The sequence below is a fragment of the Euprymna scolopes genome, chromosome 20 (genome assembly GCF_053919585.1).
Source record: "Euprymna scolopes isolate OS-2025 chromosome 20, ASM5391958v1, whole genome shotgun sequence".
In the NCBI taxonomy this organism is placed as follows: Eukaryota; Metazoa; Mollusca; class Cephalopoda; order Sepiida; family Sepiolidae; genus Euprymna; species Euprymna scolopes.
This window is the reverse complement of record NC_136501.1, coordinates 80093931-80115601: the sequence shown is the minus strand read 5'-3', so window position 1 is coordinate 80115601 and position 21671 is coordinate 80093931. Positions and strand designations below refer to the sequence as shown.

The window sequence follows — 21671 nt, the reverse complement described above, 5'->3', positions numbered from 1 at the left end:
TCTAGCATTTTAGGGCAGTTAACTGTTTTTTTTTTTTCTATGGGAAAATATGCATCCTTTTTTTTTTTTTTTTAAAGATGATTATGTGTAGTTTTAAGAGGGTTTCTATGCAATGAGAATATGTGGAGGGTTGCCATTCGGACTTTGAATTAATTGTAGGGCTAAGGAAAATTATGTGTGAACATACTGAAAACTTGACAGAGACAAAGCTAACAAAAACAATATTAGAGGGGGGAGCGGTTAGTTTCACAAAAATTTAATGTAAAATAATTCATCATTTCCTCGCCATTCTAGCATTTTAGGACAGGTAACCAATTTATTTTTATGTGTATTTTTCTTTAAGGAAGGATCTATTTTTTGTTTGTTTGTTTTAGATGCTTGTATGTGGCTTACAGAGGTATTTTGTTGGGGGGGGGGCTTGCCACTCGAACTTAGTGTTATTGTTAGGGTTAAAGAGTGTTTTAGGAGGAGACTTGCCACACATAATTTGTATTAGAGGTGAAGTTAAGAGAGCTTTTTTTCAAAGAGAGCGTTCAAAAATTTGTTGATTTCTATTTTCGAGGTTGAAGGTGTTAATTCCATAGGCCGTTTATACTACGCTGAAGCAGGTTGTAAAAATATCTTTTGCTTAATAAGTAGAAAAAAAAAATAACGAAATAAAAAGCTTCCTAATTGTAGTTTGATGTGTTTTCTAACTGCTTTTAAAATTTCAAGAATATTGATATAGATTTTGAGGGTACACATAGATTCGAAAAAGTTGTCAAAAAAACAAATATATAACAAATAAATGTTATCAAAAGCAAGTTACTTTTCTACCTAACTGGATAATTTTTTAGTGTTTTTATTTAATGTAACATGTTTATTCAGCTTGAAAACAGTGTTTACCGATGTTTTGGAAAATTTAAAATGGCGCCCGGCCCGACTCTCTTGAAACGGTAAGTTTGGGGAAAAGAGTTAAAAATAAAAAAGTAGATAAAATACTGCTAGAAACTCGCTCAATATATGTTACCGTGACATAGGCTGACATATATTCGGTGAGTTTTTAACAGTATTTTGTATAGTTGTTTTTTATTTTTAACTCCTTTTCTCAAACTTACCATGTCAAAGAGAGTCGGGCCGGGCGCCATTTTTAATTTTCCAATACATCGGTAAACACTGTACGTTTTTTCGAGCTGAATAAACATGTTACATTGAATAAAAACACAAAAAATATATCCAGTTTGGTAGAAAAGTAACTTATCTTGCCTTTGATAACATTTATTTGTTATATATTTGTTTTTTGACAACTTTTTCGAATCTATGTATAAACGAGATTTTGATACTTATTTTGATTTTGAAAAAAAACATTTGTGGCTGTTCGCAGTAAAACATTGTTTTAATTCGATGTTCAAAACTAATTTAAAGAATAAAAGTGCATGCAAGCTATATATCTACAAAAGTTTATTTTGTTTTTTTAACCATGTTTTTAAATTTGACGAGCAATGTGAGAAATTGCAACATATTCATAATGCCGAATTGGTTGGGATTGTTGTTATTATACATTCTGAAAACCGAATAGTTCTAAACTAATGTTATTCTGATAACAAAATTGCTCTCATTAAACATATAAGAACATTTATATTCATATTTTCATGTTTTTCTTAATTCGTTCTTGAATAAAAATTAAAGAACGCGTGTTGTTTACACTGTGCTGTGCTATGGCTGATTCTACAGGCTGGAGCTGCTGCTGCTTCTAGTAATACTAACTTCATTTGACCAAATTCGAGAAATAGAAACAATTTTTTTTTCGGGTAGGTCTTTTTAAATTATCAATTACCGCGGTCCTATTCAACATAAAATAATACTTTTAATTGATAAAGATAGTAAAAAGATTGATTTACTTACTACTGGGTGTCCGAAGAATTTTTTTTTTTTCAAAATGTTCAATACTCATCATATTAAAGTCTTATTTTTAACACGACAAAAAAAAGAAATGGTCAAAAATATTTCGGACACTTGACAGTATTAAGATTAACACCTCTTCTAATTGGTTCCCAAATTTCATGACGAAATTCTTCATACAATCACGGTACGGACCTTTAGAAAACGGGGGGGTCATTACAAAACCTTACCGAAAACACCATTTTATGACGTTCACATTTTTATCACTTTATTTGCTTAAAACTCTTAAAATATATAATGTACATTCATATTTATTAATTCATTTGAAAGTATATTCATTTCCGAACAAAACAGTAGTAATTTGAAGACTTGAAGTGCTTTGGTTTAAAAAATATGGCTATTTTAGTAGAACTACCTTGAAATCTGTGATTATCCAAAGCGTTTTTTCGTCCGTGTGTATTACTAATTCAAGTTTCACATTCTAAGTTTCAAAGGTGACCGTCTCGCTTCTAGACGTTCGAATCCCATCTCCAGACTATCGTCTGTCATCCTCAGACTCCCTCTGACTCTCCCTCAGTTTCTCTAAAGTTTCTAACTATATCTAGAACTTCCCATTTTCCATGACGTCATACACATGTTAAAACATGTCTTCTTTCACGTTTTCTGGAAATGCGTGTCCAAAACTTTTCCTTTGTTTACAAAAGGAATTTTAACCTATATTCCCAGTAACCTATATTTCCAATATGTTAAAAACATGTTTATTAAATTATCTTATAGTTGCATTCCTCAATTGAATTTTTCATAACAAAATTGACAACGCACATTCTATTTTGAAACTATTTATCTCTAAGCTAAACAATGGTTTGTTTTTTACATTTCATTTGCTAATTCTCTCTCGTAATCTATTTCTAAACCTAAATTACGAGGTTCGAATTTCGTCTATTCTATTTCATTTTCATTTTAACTAAATCTCTCTATTTTTATACTTACATGAAAAGGGGACAGTCCTTATCATGTAACATCCCTCCCTTCCATATTTCACAAAAAAAATGTATGCATTTTTAAATTTAGTACATTTTTTTTTAATTTTTTAATTTTTTTTTTTTTTACATGTACACAACCACCCGGCTAGGAAAGATCAGGCTAATAAAAAAAAATCCCTTTCAGTCAGCCCTCCTCGACCGACTTCACAATTATTATATATTTATAAGATCAAAACCTTTCTGATCTTCTTGGCATTTACTTTTTGGGTGTAGGGTCTTTACCTATGATTCACATCAGCTACTTTCTAGCCACCTATATTCTGCAGACTAGAGGTTTCCACCTCCCTCGAAATGGACGACTCCCTTCATCCCAAAAGTGTCCTGATCGTCTCTTTCCGCAGGGTTAGTCTCATCAAGTATGGCTTTGTTTTTTTTATTCTATAACTATCTTATACGGGACATACCAAAGCTCATAACCAATCTTCTTGGTTGGCTTTAACTATCAAGATATACCTTTTTTTCTCTCATACGGATTCACTCAGATTTCCTTGCTTGGATTCTTGAAACTTTGACGAGGATTTAGAAATGTCACCCCTAACTAACTAACACCTTTTGCGCCACAACACCTTAATTGCGCACTAAATTCTATGTAATAGCCCGATTTTTTTGTGATTTTTCTTCTCTCTCACCAGAGCTTCCAAGATCCAGCAGATATATCCCACATTCATGCGTCTCTACAAAAAAATACAAGGTTATATCTTTCTTACGTAATCTACGGTATATTTTTACCTGACTCTCACTTCATTAAGCTATATGTGATTGCCTCGGGACTACCTATCATCGGTTTACTGGTCCCCTTAAGAATTTTCGTATTCTTTCCAACGCCTGTTTATTAATTAAGCCAAGTCTTACCACTTGCTTGGAGTCGTTATGTGCGACCAGCTTATTTTAAGCACTTAATTAACCAGGTTCCCAAATTTTTCGAATAGGGGCACATCTTGTGCTTATCAATCCCTACCAAGTCACTTTTCTTGGAAAAAAATTATAGGATCTCTAAAAAAAACAAACAAAAACCAAATGATAAAAAAACCCCTCTTTCTTACGGTTTATCACATCTAAAAACTCTCTAAATACCCGTTTATGTAATTTTAATTCTTGTCCCCCTTCTAAAATTCTAACTGAATCTGTAAGCCAACCATTCGTCTTAACTAGTTTTATTTTCTCCTAGACTGTTTAAATCTAATGTATATTTACTGATGACTTTGAATTCCTGCTGTGAAAATCAATAACATTTACATTAAGTATAAATTTACAATATTGTTTAAAACACATTTTCAAAAGAAAATATCTTGATACATTTAAACATTTTGCAACAAAACAAAAAAAATAAAATAAAAATTTGTTACATTATACATTTCAAAAGTCCGTTAACACAAAACAAAAAATTGTCCCTTTTTCAAAGACCAGAACAATTAAAACACACTAAAAAGCCGAAAATATTCTTTGTACTTTTGACACTAAATTGTTATTATGATTGACAGCTTAACTCTAAACAATTCAGACATTAACACACATTCTTATGAATGACACACTGTCCTATTTTCTATTTGTGTGCGCCCGTATATTTCAAAACATATTATCCGAATTCAACAATTTTTCTCTCCTTTTTATTTTATTTATGAATGAAATATTCGTGGGTTGTTTTTTTTTTTTGAACTGACCGTATCTCTTTTATCATTCATTACGGCATATCGGCCTTTTTTTTTCTTTTTTAATATTTTCTTGTAAACTTTAGTTTTCTGTGTGCATGTGTGTTCAATTTTTTTTTTTTTTCTTTTTGTTCGCATTTCTGTGATCGTGTGATGTTTTTTTTTTTTTTTCGTGGTATTATTTATTTATTTATTTTTTAATTATCTTGGACCCTTTTAAAACGTGTTGGTTTTTTTTTTCTCCGTGGTAAACGAAGTTTTTTCTTTTTTTTTTAAAACCCACCCTTGCTGGGTGGTCTGGTCGCTTCCGGCTCCAAATTGTATTTGTTATATTTACCTTAGGTTCGGTATTGCATCGTTGATGCAAACTGGTCAACGGGTACCAAATTGTGTTTGTTATATAATAGTCTTATTATTATTGTTTTTGTTATTATTGTTATTGTTCTTTGTTAAAAGTGAGTCTTAGAGTCTTATTAAGAGGGATGTTGTTGAGACTTAGAGAGATGTTGCGTTCTGTGTTATAAAGAGATTCATATATATTAAATGTTCATACTTAGAAGTGTAATAGAAGCTCTTAGAGTGAGGAGGCAGTCTTAGTGTTCACATTGTAGATATGAGATATCGAGACGTGTATGTAAAGACATTTTAAAACATATGATATGCAAGACATATAATGAAAATTTTCACTTTACCTTTTAGTAGAATTACAACACAAAGACGACATTTATAAAAACACATGATGGGTTTATTTCTTCTCCCGACCGGTCGTGGTTTTCATAGTCAAGAATTCAAGTTTCACATTCTAAGTTTCAAAGGTGACCGTCTCGCTTCTAGACATTCGAATCCCATCTCCAGACTATCGTCTGTCGTCCTCAGACTCCCTCTGACTCTCCCTCAGTTTCTCTAAAGTTTCTAACTATATCTAGAACTTCCCATTTTCCATGACATCATACACATGTTAAAACATGTGTCTTCTTTCACGTGTTCTGGAAATGCGTGTCCAAAACTTTTTCCATAGGTTAAAATTCCTTTTGTAAACAATATTCCCAGTAACCTATATTTCCAATATGTTAAAAACATGTTTATTAAATTATCTTATAGTTGCATTCCTCAATTGAATTTTTCATAACAAAATTGACAACGCACATTCTATTTTGAAACTATTTATCTCTAAGCTAAACAATGGTTTGTTTTTTACATTTCATTTGCTAATTCTCTCTCATAATCTATTTCTAAACCTAAATTACGAGGTTCGAATTTCGTCTATTCTATTTCATTTTCATTTTAACTAAATCTCTCTATTTTTATACTTACATGAAAAGGGGACAGCCCTTATCATGTAACACTCGGGTCTGCTCGGCGGAATGCGTGCTCATCGCAACTCGGGTCTGCTCAGCGGAATGCGTGCTCATCGCGACTCGGGTCTGCTCGGCGGAATGCGTGCTCATCGCAACTCGGGTCTGCTCGGCGGAATGCGTGCTCATCGCAACTCGGGTCTGCTCGGCGGAATGCGTGCTCATCGCAACTCGGGTCTGCTCGGCGGAATGCGTGCTCATCGCAACTCGGGTCTGCTCGGCGGAATGCGTGCTCATCGCAACTCGGGTCTGCTCGGCGGAATGCGTGCTCATCGCAACTCGGGTCTGCTCGGCGGAATGCGTGCTCATCGCAACTCGGGTCTGCTCGGCGGAATGCGTGCTCATCGCAACTCGGGTCTGCTCGGCGGAATGCGTGCTCATCGCAACTCGGGTCTGCTCGGCGGAATGCGTGCTCATCGCAACTCGGGTCTGCTCGGCGGAATGCGTGCTCATCGCAACTCGGGTCTGCTCGGCGGAATGCGTGCTCATCGCAACTCGGGTCTGCTCGGCGGAATGCGTGCTCATCGCAACTCGGGTCTGCTCGGCGGAATGCGTGCTCATCGCAACTCGGGTCTGCTCGGCGGAATGCGTGCTCATCGCAACTCGGGTCTGCTCGGCGGAATGCGTGCTCATCGCAACTCGGGGTCTGCTCGGCGGAATGCGTGCTCATCGCAACTCGGGTCTGCTCGGCGGAATGCGTGCTCATCGCAACTCGGATCTGCTCGGCGGAATGCGTGCTCATCGCAACTCGGGTCTGCTGGGCGGAATGCGTGCTCATCGCAAAACGGGTCTGCTGTGCAGTATCAACCTTCTTGGCAAGTCATGTATGCTGTGTAGAATCTTTCCCTATGGCAACTCATGTCTGCTAAGCAATAACAGCCCTCTTCTGGGCAGAATCTGGTCCTATAGCAACATGTTATCTTGCCAGAATCAGGTTTCTTGGTAACTGATATTTTTGTGCAAAATTAGACCTGATGTCAACTTTTGTGCAAAATCAGCTCTCCTGGCAATTTATGTTTTACAGAATTAGTTATTATGGAAACTCATTTCTTGACAAAATTAGCCATCATGACAACTCCCATCTGATCTGGAGAAAAAGCCCTATAGCAGCTCATGTCTATTGGGTAGAATCAGCCACTATGGCAACCATGTATGCTCAGCAGGATCATCTAATATACTTCAAATGTGTTCATTCTATTATCATTCCTTGAAATTTGTCAACTTTTGAAGGAAAAAAAGTTTTTATTTTGTTTACATGATCTCATTTTTCATTCTGATCTTGCCTTGCGTTTTGCCCTCATTTTGTTTTTTTATTTTTAAACTCATTTTTATTTTTCACAAAATATTCAAGAGAATATTGTTTTGAAAAGTAAATTTAATTAAATTTTAATTTTATTTTAACTAATAACAAATATTAAAACAGGTTATTTGTTTGCAAAGAAAGGGAAATTATTGCAGTCATGATTAAAATCAGGACCTTTAGATACTTCAACTGAGCTCTTTGGTGTTGTATTGCTGAGCAGGTTGGAATTATTTTCCTCACATTTTGAACTTTTTAGACTGTTATCTCCATTGTAATAATAATCTTTGCCAGAATAATTATTTTTTTAAAGAAACTGAAGTGAATTACTGATTTTTTTAGTTTAAAATAACATGCTACAAAATAATTAAAAAAAAAAAAAAAAACTGTTGGTTAAATCAAATATTCATTTTTAAACTCAATTGTTATATTAACAAGAAAAATTCCACCAGATAACTTTATATATTAGAATTAAAAAGTAAACTAAAGCTTTTTTTTTTTTTTTTTTTTTTTTTTTTAGTTTATTTGCTTGTGCTTTTCTAAACTTGTTCTTTTTTTTCCTTCCAGGTTAAAAGTGACAAAGATTTATCTGGTCTTCAACTAACTCTCTTCCAGTATCAAACTTGTCCTTTTTGTTGCAAAGTTCGAGCCTTGCTTGATTATCGAGGATATTCTTATAACATTGTTGAAGTTAATTCAATCTGGAGGACACAAATCAAATGGTCCAAGTACAAAAAAGTACCAATTTTAGTATGTAACGGAACTGACATCAACAATGATGATTATGTGGTGAGTGTACATTTTTGTGACCAAATCTTGAAACTATGAAAAGTTTAGTAATGACTACCTAACTTGCCTTTGCCCAGAAGTCTCTCTTTTTACTTTTATTTTTATTTTATTTGAATAGGATTTTAAGTACAATTCAATTATGATGATATTGTATGGTTATTAAATTTAATTATGATGATATTGTATGGTTATTGAATTTAATTATGATGATATTGTATGGTTATTAAATTGAATTATGATGATATTGTATGGTTATTAAATTGAATTATGATGATATTGTATGGTTATTAAATTGAATTATGATGATATTGTATGGTTATTAAATTGAATTATGATGATATTGTATGGTTATTAAATTGAATTATGATGATATTGTATGGTTATTAAATTGAATTATGATGATATTGTATGGTTATTAAATTGAATTATGATGATATTGTATGGTTATTAAATTGAATTATGATGATATTGTATGGTTATTAAATTATTGAAACAAATCTAATTATGATGATATTGTATGGTTATTAAATTATTGAAACAAATCTAATTATGATGATATTGTATGGTTATTAAATTATTGAAACAAATTTAATTATGATGATATTGTATGGTTATTAAATTATTGAAACAAATTTAATTATGATGATATTGTATGGTTATTAAATTATTGAAACAAATTTAATTATGATGATATTGTATGGTTATTAAATTATTGAAACAAATTTAATTATGATGATATTGTATGGTTATTAGAATATTGAAACAAATTTAATTATGATGATATTGTATGGTTATTAAAATATTGAAACAAATTTAATTATGATGATATTGTATGGTTATTAAATTGAATTATGATGATATTGTATGGTTATTAAATTTAATTATGATGATATTGTATGGTTATTAAATTGAATTATGATGATATTGTATGGTTATTAAATTTAATTATGATGATATTGTATGGTTATTAAATTTAATTATGATGATATTGTCTGGTTATTAAATTATTGAAACAAATTGAAAAAAAAAATTCTTTACTAATCAAGCAACACTTATCAAGGTAAAAAGTCACTCAATAAGATGCTGTCGATTTAATGATGAAGAGTACTATGAGAGGATTAGAAATGATTAATAGAATGAACAAAGTGAAGATGGTATATAACAGCATTAGATGTGAAAACTGTTATGTCTGCAGAGAAGCAATCCTATGATAATGTGTTTTACAGGTGGGAAATTCTTGGAAAGAAACTGTTTATGGAAATTCTGCTTGATGCTAAGTAGGAAAATGCAAAGTTCTTATTAATTGTGACAATAAGATGAGTTCTTCCTGTGAATATTTTAAAAGGAGTAAGTAGAAATTATAGAGGATCTTATATGGAAAAAATGATAAGAGTACAACTGGCAACCTCTTTTCTATGAGAAATAGTTTGTAAGTTGATTTTTGTCAAGAATTCTGTGAACGGCACTTCTCCAGATGTGGCAAAAGTACTTCATCTTGGGGCATATTTGACTCTTATATAGATAGATGGTTGCATCAACAGTCAGGTACTTTCTGGGGCAATAGAAAATCCAAACCTTAGCAATGGATCGAATATTTGTTTTCCAATTTAGATCTTGAGTGAAAGTTCTAAGGGCTTATCAAAACAAGAAGTTACCTTAAGGCGAGAACTATTCATTTTGACTAGAGCAAAATAAGAACCTGAGCATTGGTGGTGAAAAGAAGATAAACTTTGTTTTAGAGGTGTTAAAAATAATAATCCATTTTTTTCTCATTGCACCACATATTCTAAGAGAATTAGCAAGATCACCAGTGCCTGTCAAAGTGCTGCAATTATGTCATCTGTATAGATATTAAGAAATGATTTCATAATATTAGCAATACCACACTATTTTTTTTCTTTAGATTGAATAAACTTAAATAAAGCATTAATGAAAAGAGCATAACAAACAAACAAAAATATCTTCAGGTATTTTAAAATCGACTCATTAGAACTGGAGTTATGACCATTCAAAGTATCAAAAAATGTGTGGTTCACTGAACATTTTGCCTTAAGTCAGTCCTATTCAAATGCATATAAGCTTGTGACTGAAAATGGTAGGAAATTTGCACAATTTACAGACTAACCCATCTTTAAAAAGTTGTATCTTCAGATCTTTTTAAGATTTTTGAACATCATAATACCATGAAGGTTAAGTTGGCGTTATTATGACCATCTCACTTGGTAACTTACGGACTAATTAGCATATTTTAGTTTCATTTTAACAGCTTTAAGTAGAAACATCATAAAAATAGCTAAGAAAAATGGTAAGTAAGGCTTTATCATCATAGGAAGTATTATTCTGATGAACATTATAATTTCCCATTATAACATGAAAAATCCAAGATGGCAGCTGGGAAATCCAAAATGGCCACCATGATACAATTCAAAGAAATTATTAACAAAATATGGCTTGTAGCATATCAAATGAAAGGAAATTTTGGACAGATCAAAATTGTTTTCAAGTACATTAAACTAATTAGCATAATTAAGTTTCATTTTAACAGCTTTAAGTAGAAGCATCATAAAAACAGTTAAAAAATGGGAGGTAAGGCTTAATCATGCAAAATATTCTGATGGACATTATCATTTGTCATCATTACACCGTGAAAAATCCAAGATGGCAACCAGGAAATCCAAGATGACTACTACGACACAATTCAAAGAAATTAACAAAATATGGCTTGTAGCATATCAAATGAAAGGAAATTTTGTACAGCTTACAATTATGTTTTCAAGTATATTAAACTAATTAGTATAATTAAATTTCATTTTAAAGCTTCAAGTTAAGTTCAATTATCGGGTGGGTTTCTACCACTATTTTGTATATGTTTTTATTTTTAAGTCATTGTCTAGATTCAAGAGACGTTGCTGCCATTTTTTCTTGTTCTCATGTAATGCTCAACACTACTTGTTTTAACATTTACAACATCAAAAATTTATCAAGGTAGGTAGAAGAGTAACTTGCCTTTATATTATATTTATTCGTTATATATTTGTTTGTTTTTTTACCACTTTTTCATACCTCTGTGGATTGTAAAACAAACCCATAAAACTTATTCTTTTACTTTACTGGATAAGTGGTTTATGCGTTTTAACTCATTTAAAAGCGTGATCAATGTCGGTCATTCTTTTTCAAAGAATTTATTTTTTTTAAAATATTCTTTTCCTTTCCATCATTAAAATTGCTTATTATTTATAATAACAAAAAATAAATAAATACTTTATTAAGTTAGTTGACGAATGATTTGTTTACAGATTTTTTTGTACGTCTCTTGCAAAAAAAATTGTACGTCTCTTGCAAAAAAAATTGTACGTCTCATGCAAAAAAAATTGTACGTCTCTTGCAAAAAAAATTGTAGGTCTCATGCAAAAAAAATTGTACGTCTCTTGCAAAAAAAATTGTACGTCTCTTGCAAAAAAAATTGTACGTCTCTTGCAAAAAAAATTGTACGTCTCTTGCAAAAAAAATTGTACGTCTCTTGCAAAAAAAATTGTAGGTCTCATGCAAAAAAAATTAATATATTCACTAGTAAATAGCATTCGAACGCCGTTTCTCTCTTTGCATTTGTATTACAAAGTGTTAACTTTGAGATGTTTTATTTGCAACTCGAAAACCAAGAACAAAAAAAAAAAACAATGTTCATTGTCGGTTCTTTTAAAAAAAATTATTTTCTTGTCCATAATTTAGAATGGTACTACTACAGTTTATCGCCGAAAATGGAGTCGCCATTTTTTTTTTTTCGGGCACCTGTCGTCAAAATAAGAGTCAGTAGTTAATAAATGATTTGTTTACAGATTTTTTGTGTGTGTCATTCTCATGTTTATGCAGTTGTCACTACTTTTATCTACTCGTATATAAAAAGTTTTTATTCAATTCTTTTCAAATTTTAGGACAAAAGAAATTAATATATTTGCTATTAAATAGCATTAGAACACAGTTTATATCTTTACTTACCTTTGTACTACAAAGTGTCAACTTTTAGATATTCTAACTTTTTACTGGAAAGACATGTGTTGTGTTCAAATTCCGTAGCAAAGACAATTCTTTTCTCTAATTAGCTAAAACAATTAGAAACGTCATCGATATGTACAACTTCTGTTTTGAGTATTTATGTAAACACACTCCGACCAGTTATTTGCAAAAGGTCATCTACCGCGGGTGGGCATGCTATATTTAATAAATAATTAATAGTCGGATTTAAATAGTGATTTTTTTTATCGAATATACAAATAACAACAAAAATATTAAAATACCATTTTAAAGTAAATTTTATTGTGAATCCAGTTATATAAATTTCATTTTGATGGACGTAGCAGAAATGTACTTATTACTGATTTAAAGACTATGAGTGTCAAATTAAGTAGTAGTGTGTGCCTTGTTCAGTGCAGAACGTTATAGTATTGCTAATAATATAATTTGAAGAAAAGAGGGTTGGCTCAGAATAGATTCTTAAGATATATTGGTATTGGTACTATGTGTTGCAACAACACACATATATATATATATATATACATACCAATGTATATGTGCACGTACCTATGTATATGTGTGTGGATGTGAGAGTATATGTGCCCGCTGCCTGCTGTTCACATACGTGTGTGAGAGCATGCAGCTGTATATATGTCAAAATATGTATTCACGAGTATTAGTATCTGTATGTGCGCATGTGCTTGCATGTATGCGTGGTGGTGCAAGTATACCTGAATAAATATGCGCATCTAGGCCTGTGTATACGCCTCCTTGGGGGTATGGGTATTGATGTGTGTATGTATCTGTGTATGAGCGCATCCATGCTTACGCATATGTACTCAATTTAGCACCTTAAGGAAAATTTGACGTCAGCGGGAGCGGCACGGGTGTCTATGCATACATGCACATATCTGTACGCCAGGGCAGAGATGTATGTGTACATGTGAACATTTCTTTAAGTATATATGTGTGTACGTGCGCATGTGTGTGCTCGCGCACGCGGCTGCTAGCTAACCCATTCCAAACAATTAACAACAAATAAAAACCAAATAAATAAACCGAATCATAGCCCCCCCTCCCCCGCCTCCGAATCTAAGCGAACACGCAACAGGTCAAGACATACTTATCAAGAAATCTCACCACCAAGACGCCAAAAAACTTAAACATTAAGACTCGATTTTTAAAGCAACCCTACCCCCACATATCGCCCTCCACCCTCCAAGTATCCCTATGCCCTCAGCCACACGAGAAATGAACTTCCCAGACCCTCCCCCATAACCACCTATGGTCCTTAAACTCCAAAACTAAAACATTACCGACATACCAAGCACCCCCTCCCACCGTTCCCCCTTGTTCCCTTCCTCTTTTTTCTGCTCTTCTTGCACCCCTCCCCTGACATCATTCACTCTTTCATCCCATCATAACAAACATTTCTGTATAACAAACATTTCTGTATAAGTCTGAGGAAGCTATAGACGGCCAAAAAAATGGCTGGGTAGCTGAAACAATAATGTAACTTAAAAGAAAGATACGATAATAAAAATAAAACGCATATTTTCTCTACAACAGTATTGAGCACTTTCTTCAGTTTTTATTAATTACCATTTCTACTAAATATTTGCTCCTACCCGGTTGAGCACTATACCCTAAAAACTTGGACTATTACCCTACGCTATGGAAAAGGTGAACTTCAACTTGTCTCTCAAAAACATACCAACGACAAGCAAAACAAACTACCTGTTAAACCTCACCCTAAGAATGGAAGAACTAATCAGAAGGATGTGATGGAAAGCACATTTCTTTCTAAAGGGAAAAGACGAAGGGAACAACCACAAGGACTACCACGGATTCACCAATAAGGATACAGCCCCAATTATTGACCTACTCCACAACTTCGAAACAGATCTCATGGAACTTACCAACATAGTATCCTTTCACCTCAGAAAAAACCCATTCCAACACCACCATATCAAAAGAATTGTTTGACGAAGCCTTGGAATTTACCTCTCTACTCTCCGACCTACAACCATCCGAAATGGACATTATAAAAAAGTCCAGAAAAACAGTCCTAATTAGCCAAGGCACGCAATAGACTAAGAAGAACCAATCCGGATCATTCGACCTCTCAATGGGAACGGCAGACTCAGCAGAAGCAATTGATCTTGTCGGTCTCTTCATTCTATACAACCTAACTAACGCTATAAATAACAAAAACATAGGACTATATAGAGACGATGGCCTCATAATAGTTGAAAACTCAAATGGCCCCAAATGTGAAAAAATAAAGGAAACCTTAACTAAAGAAATGAGCAGAATAGGCCTAAAACTAGACATCAAATCAAACATAAAAACCGTCAACTTTCTCGATGTAATTCTCAACCTCTCAAGCAACACAAAACCCTACACCAAAGACAATACTTACCCACTCTATATACACCCACTATCAAATCATCCAAAACATATAATTAAACACATCCCCACATCTATCGAAAAAACTTAGCACCAACTCCTCCAAACTCAAAATTTTTAACAAACACAAACCCTTCTACGAAAATGCACTTAAGGAAAGTGGTCACCCAAACACCACCTTCAATTACATTAAACCTAATCCACCCAATACCTCAAACAAGAGAGATAGAACTAGGAAAATAATTTGGTTCAACCCCCCCCCCCCTTCAATACAATGGGCAAAACAAAACTTGGCACTAAATTCTTCCAACTAATAAACAACCACTTCCAGACACTACTACACAAAATCTTCAAAAACACAATTAAACTCAGCTATAGTTGCACGGACAACCTAGAACAAATAATCAAGAAACATAACAGAAAAATACTTAATAAAGATGAAAATACAAACAACACCAACAAGAACAAGTGCAACTGCACCAACAAATCGGAATGCCCACTTAATCAACAATGCCTACAAACAGAAGTAGTATATAAAGCCACAATCGCACCTAAAGAAAACACAAACGACAAAAAATATTATATTGGCCTGACCGGCACCTCATTTAAGGATAGATTAAGAGTACATAAATGCTCCTTCACAAACCCTAACCACCCTAACAAAATCTCACTACCCACTATCTACATCTAACCCAAAATAACCTAATGGTTGATGTAAGGTTATCCTTAGAAAATCTACTGGTGCTACCAGATCAGGCTGTCTATTGGCTTCCTGAGACGAAATGCACCTACATTGATTTGTTTTTGTTTTCTATTCTCTTTTGTAAAACCTAATTATGTTATACGAAAAACAAAAACAAAAACAACCCTCCTTCCCTCCTCCCCTCCTTTCTTTTTCCTTCCCTACTTCCCGGTTGACTCTGTCGGTGGGGCATTAGAATATGCCGACTGCCCCCCTGCAGAGGGTATAAGTCCCTCAATGGGGCCACCTGTTGACCGTGGGTGGCATCCTGTAAGGCTTACGAACGGAATCCTGGTGGTTGAGTAGATCATGTCCAGGATATTTTAAGGACATGAGATGCAACACACCTCTTTGGCCCTTACTTAAGCTAAGACGGGCGGTTGGATAGACCCGATCCAATCAATCGGTTGGTCACGCCTAGCCCTAAATCAGACAGACATAACAAGAAAATATGCTTGCACTTCCCACACTATACAATAAACTGATTTAGTAAGCAGTGGCTGGAGGGCCAATCAACTTGCTGAATAATGGACTAAACACGACTGAAAAACTGAAATTCTTACTGAAAACGAGGCCTTCAGAAAGAAATTGAAGAACCACAGGTGCTTGAATCCACCAGCAAGAAGAGTATACTTTTCCTGTATCCCTGTTGGGTTGGGGCGAATGGGTATCCCCCCCCCAACACTTCCCATATAGGACTCCGAGGTGGGTGGGGAGCATGAAAAATGAATCAAACCAAATATATTAATGGAATCCAGAAAGCCTCAAAAAAGAAACCACACCGAAGTATCTGATGCCAGTAGTTCTGACACTGAAACAGAGCTTCATCAAAAAAAACAGAATGTTCCCCACTTCATAGTTATAGAAGCAACTGAAGGGGAACCAATAACCAAAATATCCCCATTCAAAATTGAAAAGATTCTATCTAGCATCAAACCTAAAATGGTTAAAAAACAAAATAATGGTACATTACTTCTCGAAGTAGAAAACCAAAAATATGCTGTTGAAATTTCCAAATGGAAACGTTTTAACAATCAAAATGTTAAAATTTACCCTCACAAATCTCTGAACATTAGCAAAGGCGTAATCAGGAGTACCGAATTATCACTGTGCCCCTTGGAAGAAATTCAGACGAACCTACAAAAACAAAACGTCACTGACGTTAAGAGTCCAAATTAATAAACTTGGCGAAATAATAAAAACAAATACTTACATTTTAACATTCAATACTCACCAAATTCCAAACAAAATTAAAATAGGGTATGAAATGGTAAACGTTGAACACTACATACCAAACCCACTCAGGTGTTACAATTGCCAGAGATACGGACACCATCGAGACCGGTGTACCCGCCCTCCAATATGTATAAGGTGCGGAGATAATGAACCTCATACAGATTGTAAAAAAGAGCCAAAATGCATCAATTGTCAAAAAGGCCATAGCGCCAATTCAAAAGAATGCGACAAATGGAAGAGTGAAAAAGAAATCAACAAAATAAAATATACAAAAAATATTACCTTCCAAGAAGCTCGCAAACTATCAGAAAATGCAAAATATTCTGAAATAACAAAAAAAAACATACAGCAAACTACCGAACCAAATAAACAAACAAAAATAAATTCACTCAACATTAAATCCGAGGACATTATTAAATTACTTAATGAAATGAAGGAACTTATGGAAGAATTTAAAAAAATTATAAAACAATTCAACAATGAAAAAAAAGTTCCTATAACTGAACAAACCTCTCAAACTAAAACTAAATCAAATAAACCCATAAAACCCCAAAATACAACAGCCATAGATACATCTCCACTTACAGAGGGGAAAAAACAGACACCAAAATATGCCCATGAAGAGAAAAGAAATAAACCTCCACTCAAAAAAGAAACTAAAACAAAATTAGACAGATCACGCTCAAGTTCCAGACCAAGAATCCCTACACAAAACAGATTTGAAGAAATGGACATAGAAGACCGAAGATCTGATACCAATGACAAACAAAAAATAATCCAGTGGAACTGTCGCGGTTTAAAAACAAACATGAATGAACTGCTTCTGCTACTAGCGCAGGAGCGCCCTGCAGTGGTGTGTCTTCAAGAAACTTTTCTGAAACCAGGAGACAAAATTAATATTAAGCAATATGAAATTTTTAATTTCACTCATAACTTTGGGGGCAGGGCCCCGGGGGAATAACAATTCTAATCAGAAACGGTATACCCCATAGCAAAATAAACATAACAACCAATATCCAAGCAATTGCTATTAATGCCACACTACATAAACCAATGACAGTATGTTCACTATATATACCTCCAAACGATGACATAGATAAAAACGAGATTAAAAAATTGATTGATCAATTACCCAAACCTTTCGCCCTATTAGGAGATTTCAATAGTCATAACATACTATGGGGATGTAAAGACACCAATAAAAAGGGCAAAACGTTGGAAGAATTTATCAATGAAAACGATATATGCTTCCTCAACGATGGAACACCTACACACATCAACCCAACTGGTGGAAACCATTCAGCCATTGACCTTAGCTTGTGTGATCCATCACTATATATGGACTTAATCTGGAAAGTATATGATGACACTTGCTGCAGTGACCATTTTCCATTAGTGATTGAAATTCCAGAATTCAACAGCGAAAATCTTCCCAGATGGAAGCTAAATAAGGCCAATTGGCAATTATACAAAGAAAAATGTCGACATAAGTTGAATGATTCAGAGACAAACAACACTGTAGAATTTTTTACAGAAACACTAGTAGAAATTGCAAATGAATGCATCCCTAAAACTTCAGCATCTAATCGGTACAACAGACCCTGGTTTGACAATAAATGTCGGGAATCCATCAAATTGCGAAAAATTGCACTGAAGAAATTTCAGAAACAACCCACAACTTCAAATTTGATAGAATACAAATTAAATAGAGCTAAAGCTCGTAGGGTAATAAAAGCAGCTAAAAAAGAGAGTTGGGAAAAGTATGTCAATAAACTAAATTCCTCTACAGAACCGAGAGTAGTATGGGAGATGATTAGAAAAATTTCAGGTAAACATCAATCAACACCAATTAAACACCTGCTTAAAAACAACACCAGAGTAACCGATGAAAAGAATATAGCAGACCTACTAGCCGAAACTTTTTCTCAAAACTCATCTAACCAAAACTATAACTTTAAATTTATAACAAACAAAATATCGAACAATACAAACTAAACTTTAAATCAAAAAACCTAGAAGATTATAATAAACTACTTACATTAACTGAATTAGAAGATTCTATTAAAAGATCCCACAACACAGCCGTAGGACCTGATGAAATCCATTACGAATTCCTGCGACAACTCCCTTTGGAATCATTGAAGTTGCTACTAAAAATTTACAACAAATTATGGACAGAAGGTGAATTTCCTGACTCATGGAGGCAAACCACAATAATAGCAATACCAAAACCAGGAAAAGACCATTCGAATCCACAAAACTACAGACCAATCTCACTGACTAGCTGCTTGTGCAAAATAATGGAGAGAATGATAAATGATAGATTGGTTTGGTACCTAGAAACCAACAACCTTATCTCCAACCTACAATGTGGATTCCGTAATAAGAGAAGCACAACAGATCACTTGGTTGGATTGGAAACAGCCATAAGGGAAGCCTTTATTAGAAATGAGCACCTATCAGCAGTATTTTTTGATTTGGAGAAGGCCTACGACACTACGTGGAAATATGGAATTATGAGAGACTTGCACGAATTTGAACTAAAAGGCAGACTCCCACAATTTATAAAAAGATTTTTATCTGACCGAAAGTTTAGAGTCCGCATTGGAACTACTTACTCAGACACCACAAATCAAGAGGAAGGAGTACCTCGAGGTAGCATTTTATCTGTGACACTGTTCAATATTAAAATGAACAGCATAGTGAAATGTTTGGACCCTGGTGTTGAGGGATCTTTATATGTAGATGACCTACTGGTGTTCTGCAGATCAAAGTATATATGCACCATCGAACGCAAACTCCAACACTGCTTAAATAAATTAGACAAATGGGCAATGGAAAATGGATATAAATTTTCCCAATCAAAAACCAAATGCGTTCATTTCTGCCACATGAGAAAACTTCATAATGATCCTACATTGAAGCTTGGAAGAACAATAATCCCCACCGTAGAAGAACACAAATTCCTGGGCCTTATATTTGACAAAAAACTGTCATTCATCCCCCACCTGAAGAATCTAAGAAATAGTTGCAACAAAAGACTGCAACTACTACGGGTAATAGTCCATACAGAATGGGGAGCCGATCAAGAAACACTAATGAAATTATATAGGACTTTGATAAGATCAAAACTCGACTATGGTAGTTTTATATACCAATCAGCCAGAAAGTCCTACCTAAAGATTTTAGATTCAATCTGCCATGGAGGACTGAGGTTAGCTCTCTGTGCTTTTAGAACATCCCCAGTTGAAAGCCTCCATGCAGAGGCCAATGAAATCCCTATAAATATAAGGAGTCAAAAACTGGGTGCACAATATTACACTAAATTAAAAGCACAACGAAATAATCCAGCATATGAAGCTACATTCAATCCGAGATATAAAGAGGCATTTGAAGCAAAAAGAAAGGCCATAAAACCCTTTAGTCTTAGAATGAAAGCAATACTTCAGGAATCAGAAATGACTGTAGAAAATATCCAAGAACATATACTACCTAAAACCCCACCTTGGATACTTAAAAAACCAAAAGTAATCTTAAACTTGAATGAACTCCCAAAAGCGAAATCCCACCCTAATATCTACCACGAAAAAGCCTATGATATTCTCCTAAAATATCCAGACCATCTACCTATTTTCACCGATGGCTCTAAAGACCATAATAGAGTGGCATGTGCTGCAGTGTCGAATGAAAAAACTCTTAAAAAACCTCTTCCAACAGAAAGCTCTATTTTTACTGCCGAAATATGTGCCATCGACCTCGCACTCAGCATTATAGAAAAAGATGAACATAGGAAATTCCTAATTTTTTCAGATTCACTTTCCGTTTTGACATCTCTGAATAACAGAAAACTTGAAAACCCACTAATCATCAAACTAACAAATAGAATTGATTCATTATCCGAACACAAAGAAATATTTATATGTTGGATCCCAAGTCACATTTGGATAAGAGGAAATGAAAGAGCCGACTTAGCGGCCAAATCAGCTCTAAACTTAAAACCAGATACAATAAACATACCATATACTGACTTCAAACCCAAAATTAATCAATTAATTCATGCAAAATGGCAACGACAATGGAATAACAACACAAATAACAAATTATACCAAATCAAACCCATACTGGAAAAATGGAGACAAACTCCCCCCAAATCCAGAAAAGAACAAGTCGTTATAACTAGAATACATATTGGCCATACAAAACTCACACACTCCTTCATTCTAAAACAAGAACAACAACCACAATGCCCATTCTGCCAGAAAACTTGCACCATTAAACATCTTTTGGTGGAATGTAGAGCTCTAGATAAAGATAGAAAACAGAAGAGATGTTGCGAGTTTGTCTCTGATGTATCGTTATTTTCATGGAAAGTGTTCAACTGAGCTTCAATCTTTGGTCCCCCCTCGCCAAACTTTCACAAGAAACACTCGTCTAGCTGTAAACACTATCAATAATTTCCCCCACTCTTTATCTGTGCCTAAACCTAAACGTAGATTCCATGAACAAAGCTTCTTTCTTAGAACTGCACGCCTGTGGAATTGTCTTCCGTTTTCCTGCTTTCCGGCTGACTACAATATGGTTGTGTTCAAGTCTAAAGTAAATAAGTTCTTGATGAGCCGTTCCATATAAGTTATTAAATTTACCAAATTTTCATTACTAATGATTACTATATTGACCAATTTCTACTGTACACTCTTTAACCCTTATCCTTGAGTGGCCTCTGGGCCTTGATAATGTGGTGATGCCTTTGTAAAAAAAAAAAAAAAAAAATACCTCAAACACAACACCATGAAGAAACTTTTCGAAAACAACTGTCTAGAGGAAATATCATCCTTTTTAAGAGTAACAAGGATCTTTACAAAAATATAAATCATTCTCTGAATCAACCCAACTAAACCTTATGAATGAATATATGAGGATATATAAAACTTAAAAAAAAAAAAAAGATCGTTAGATATTAAAACAAACAAAACTATTGAACTATACAGAATTGATTGATACTCGACGTCATAAAGTTCTTTGAATACATAATTTTTTTTTTTTTTTTTTAATCCTGAGTTCGGCATTGAATAACCTGAAAAGGGTTGATATGCCGTTAAGCCAAAATCAAAACCAAACCAAATTAGAAAATCTAGCACATGTAAATCCCTAAACTCCCCATGTCTCCTCTGCCTAAACGAGAAACTCCTTATCTCCAATTTTAAAGACAGAGACAAATTACTAAACTGTAGGCATTACAAATCCCACCTCCTTAGC

The 21671-nt window shown here is 34.0% G+C and overlaps 1 protein-coding gene across 1 annotated transcript in view; it reads left to right on the top strand.

Annotated features, from left to right (window-relative positions):
• The window catches only part of LOC145241485 (prostaglandin E synthase 2-like), a gene marked incomplete at its 3' end in the record, with an annotated part of 119784 nt that overhangs the window by 43939 nt on the left and 54174 nt on the right, over positions 1-21671 (top strand). The window contains 1 exon segment of the mRNA XM_080104481.1: positions 7796-8017. Coding sequence (XP_079960607.1) covers positions 7796-8017 — 222 coding nt within the window.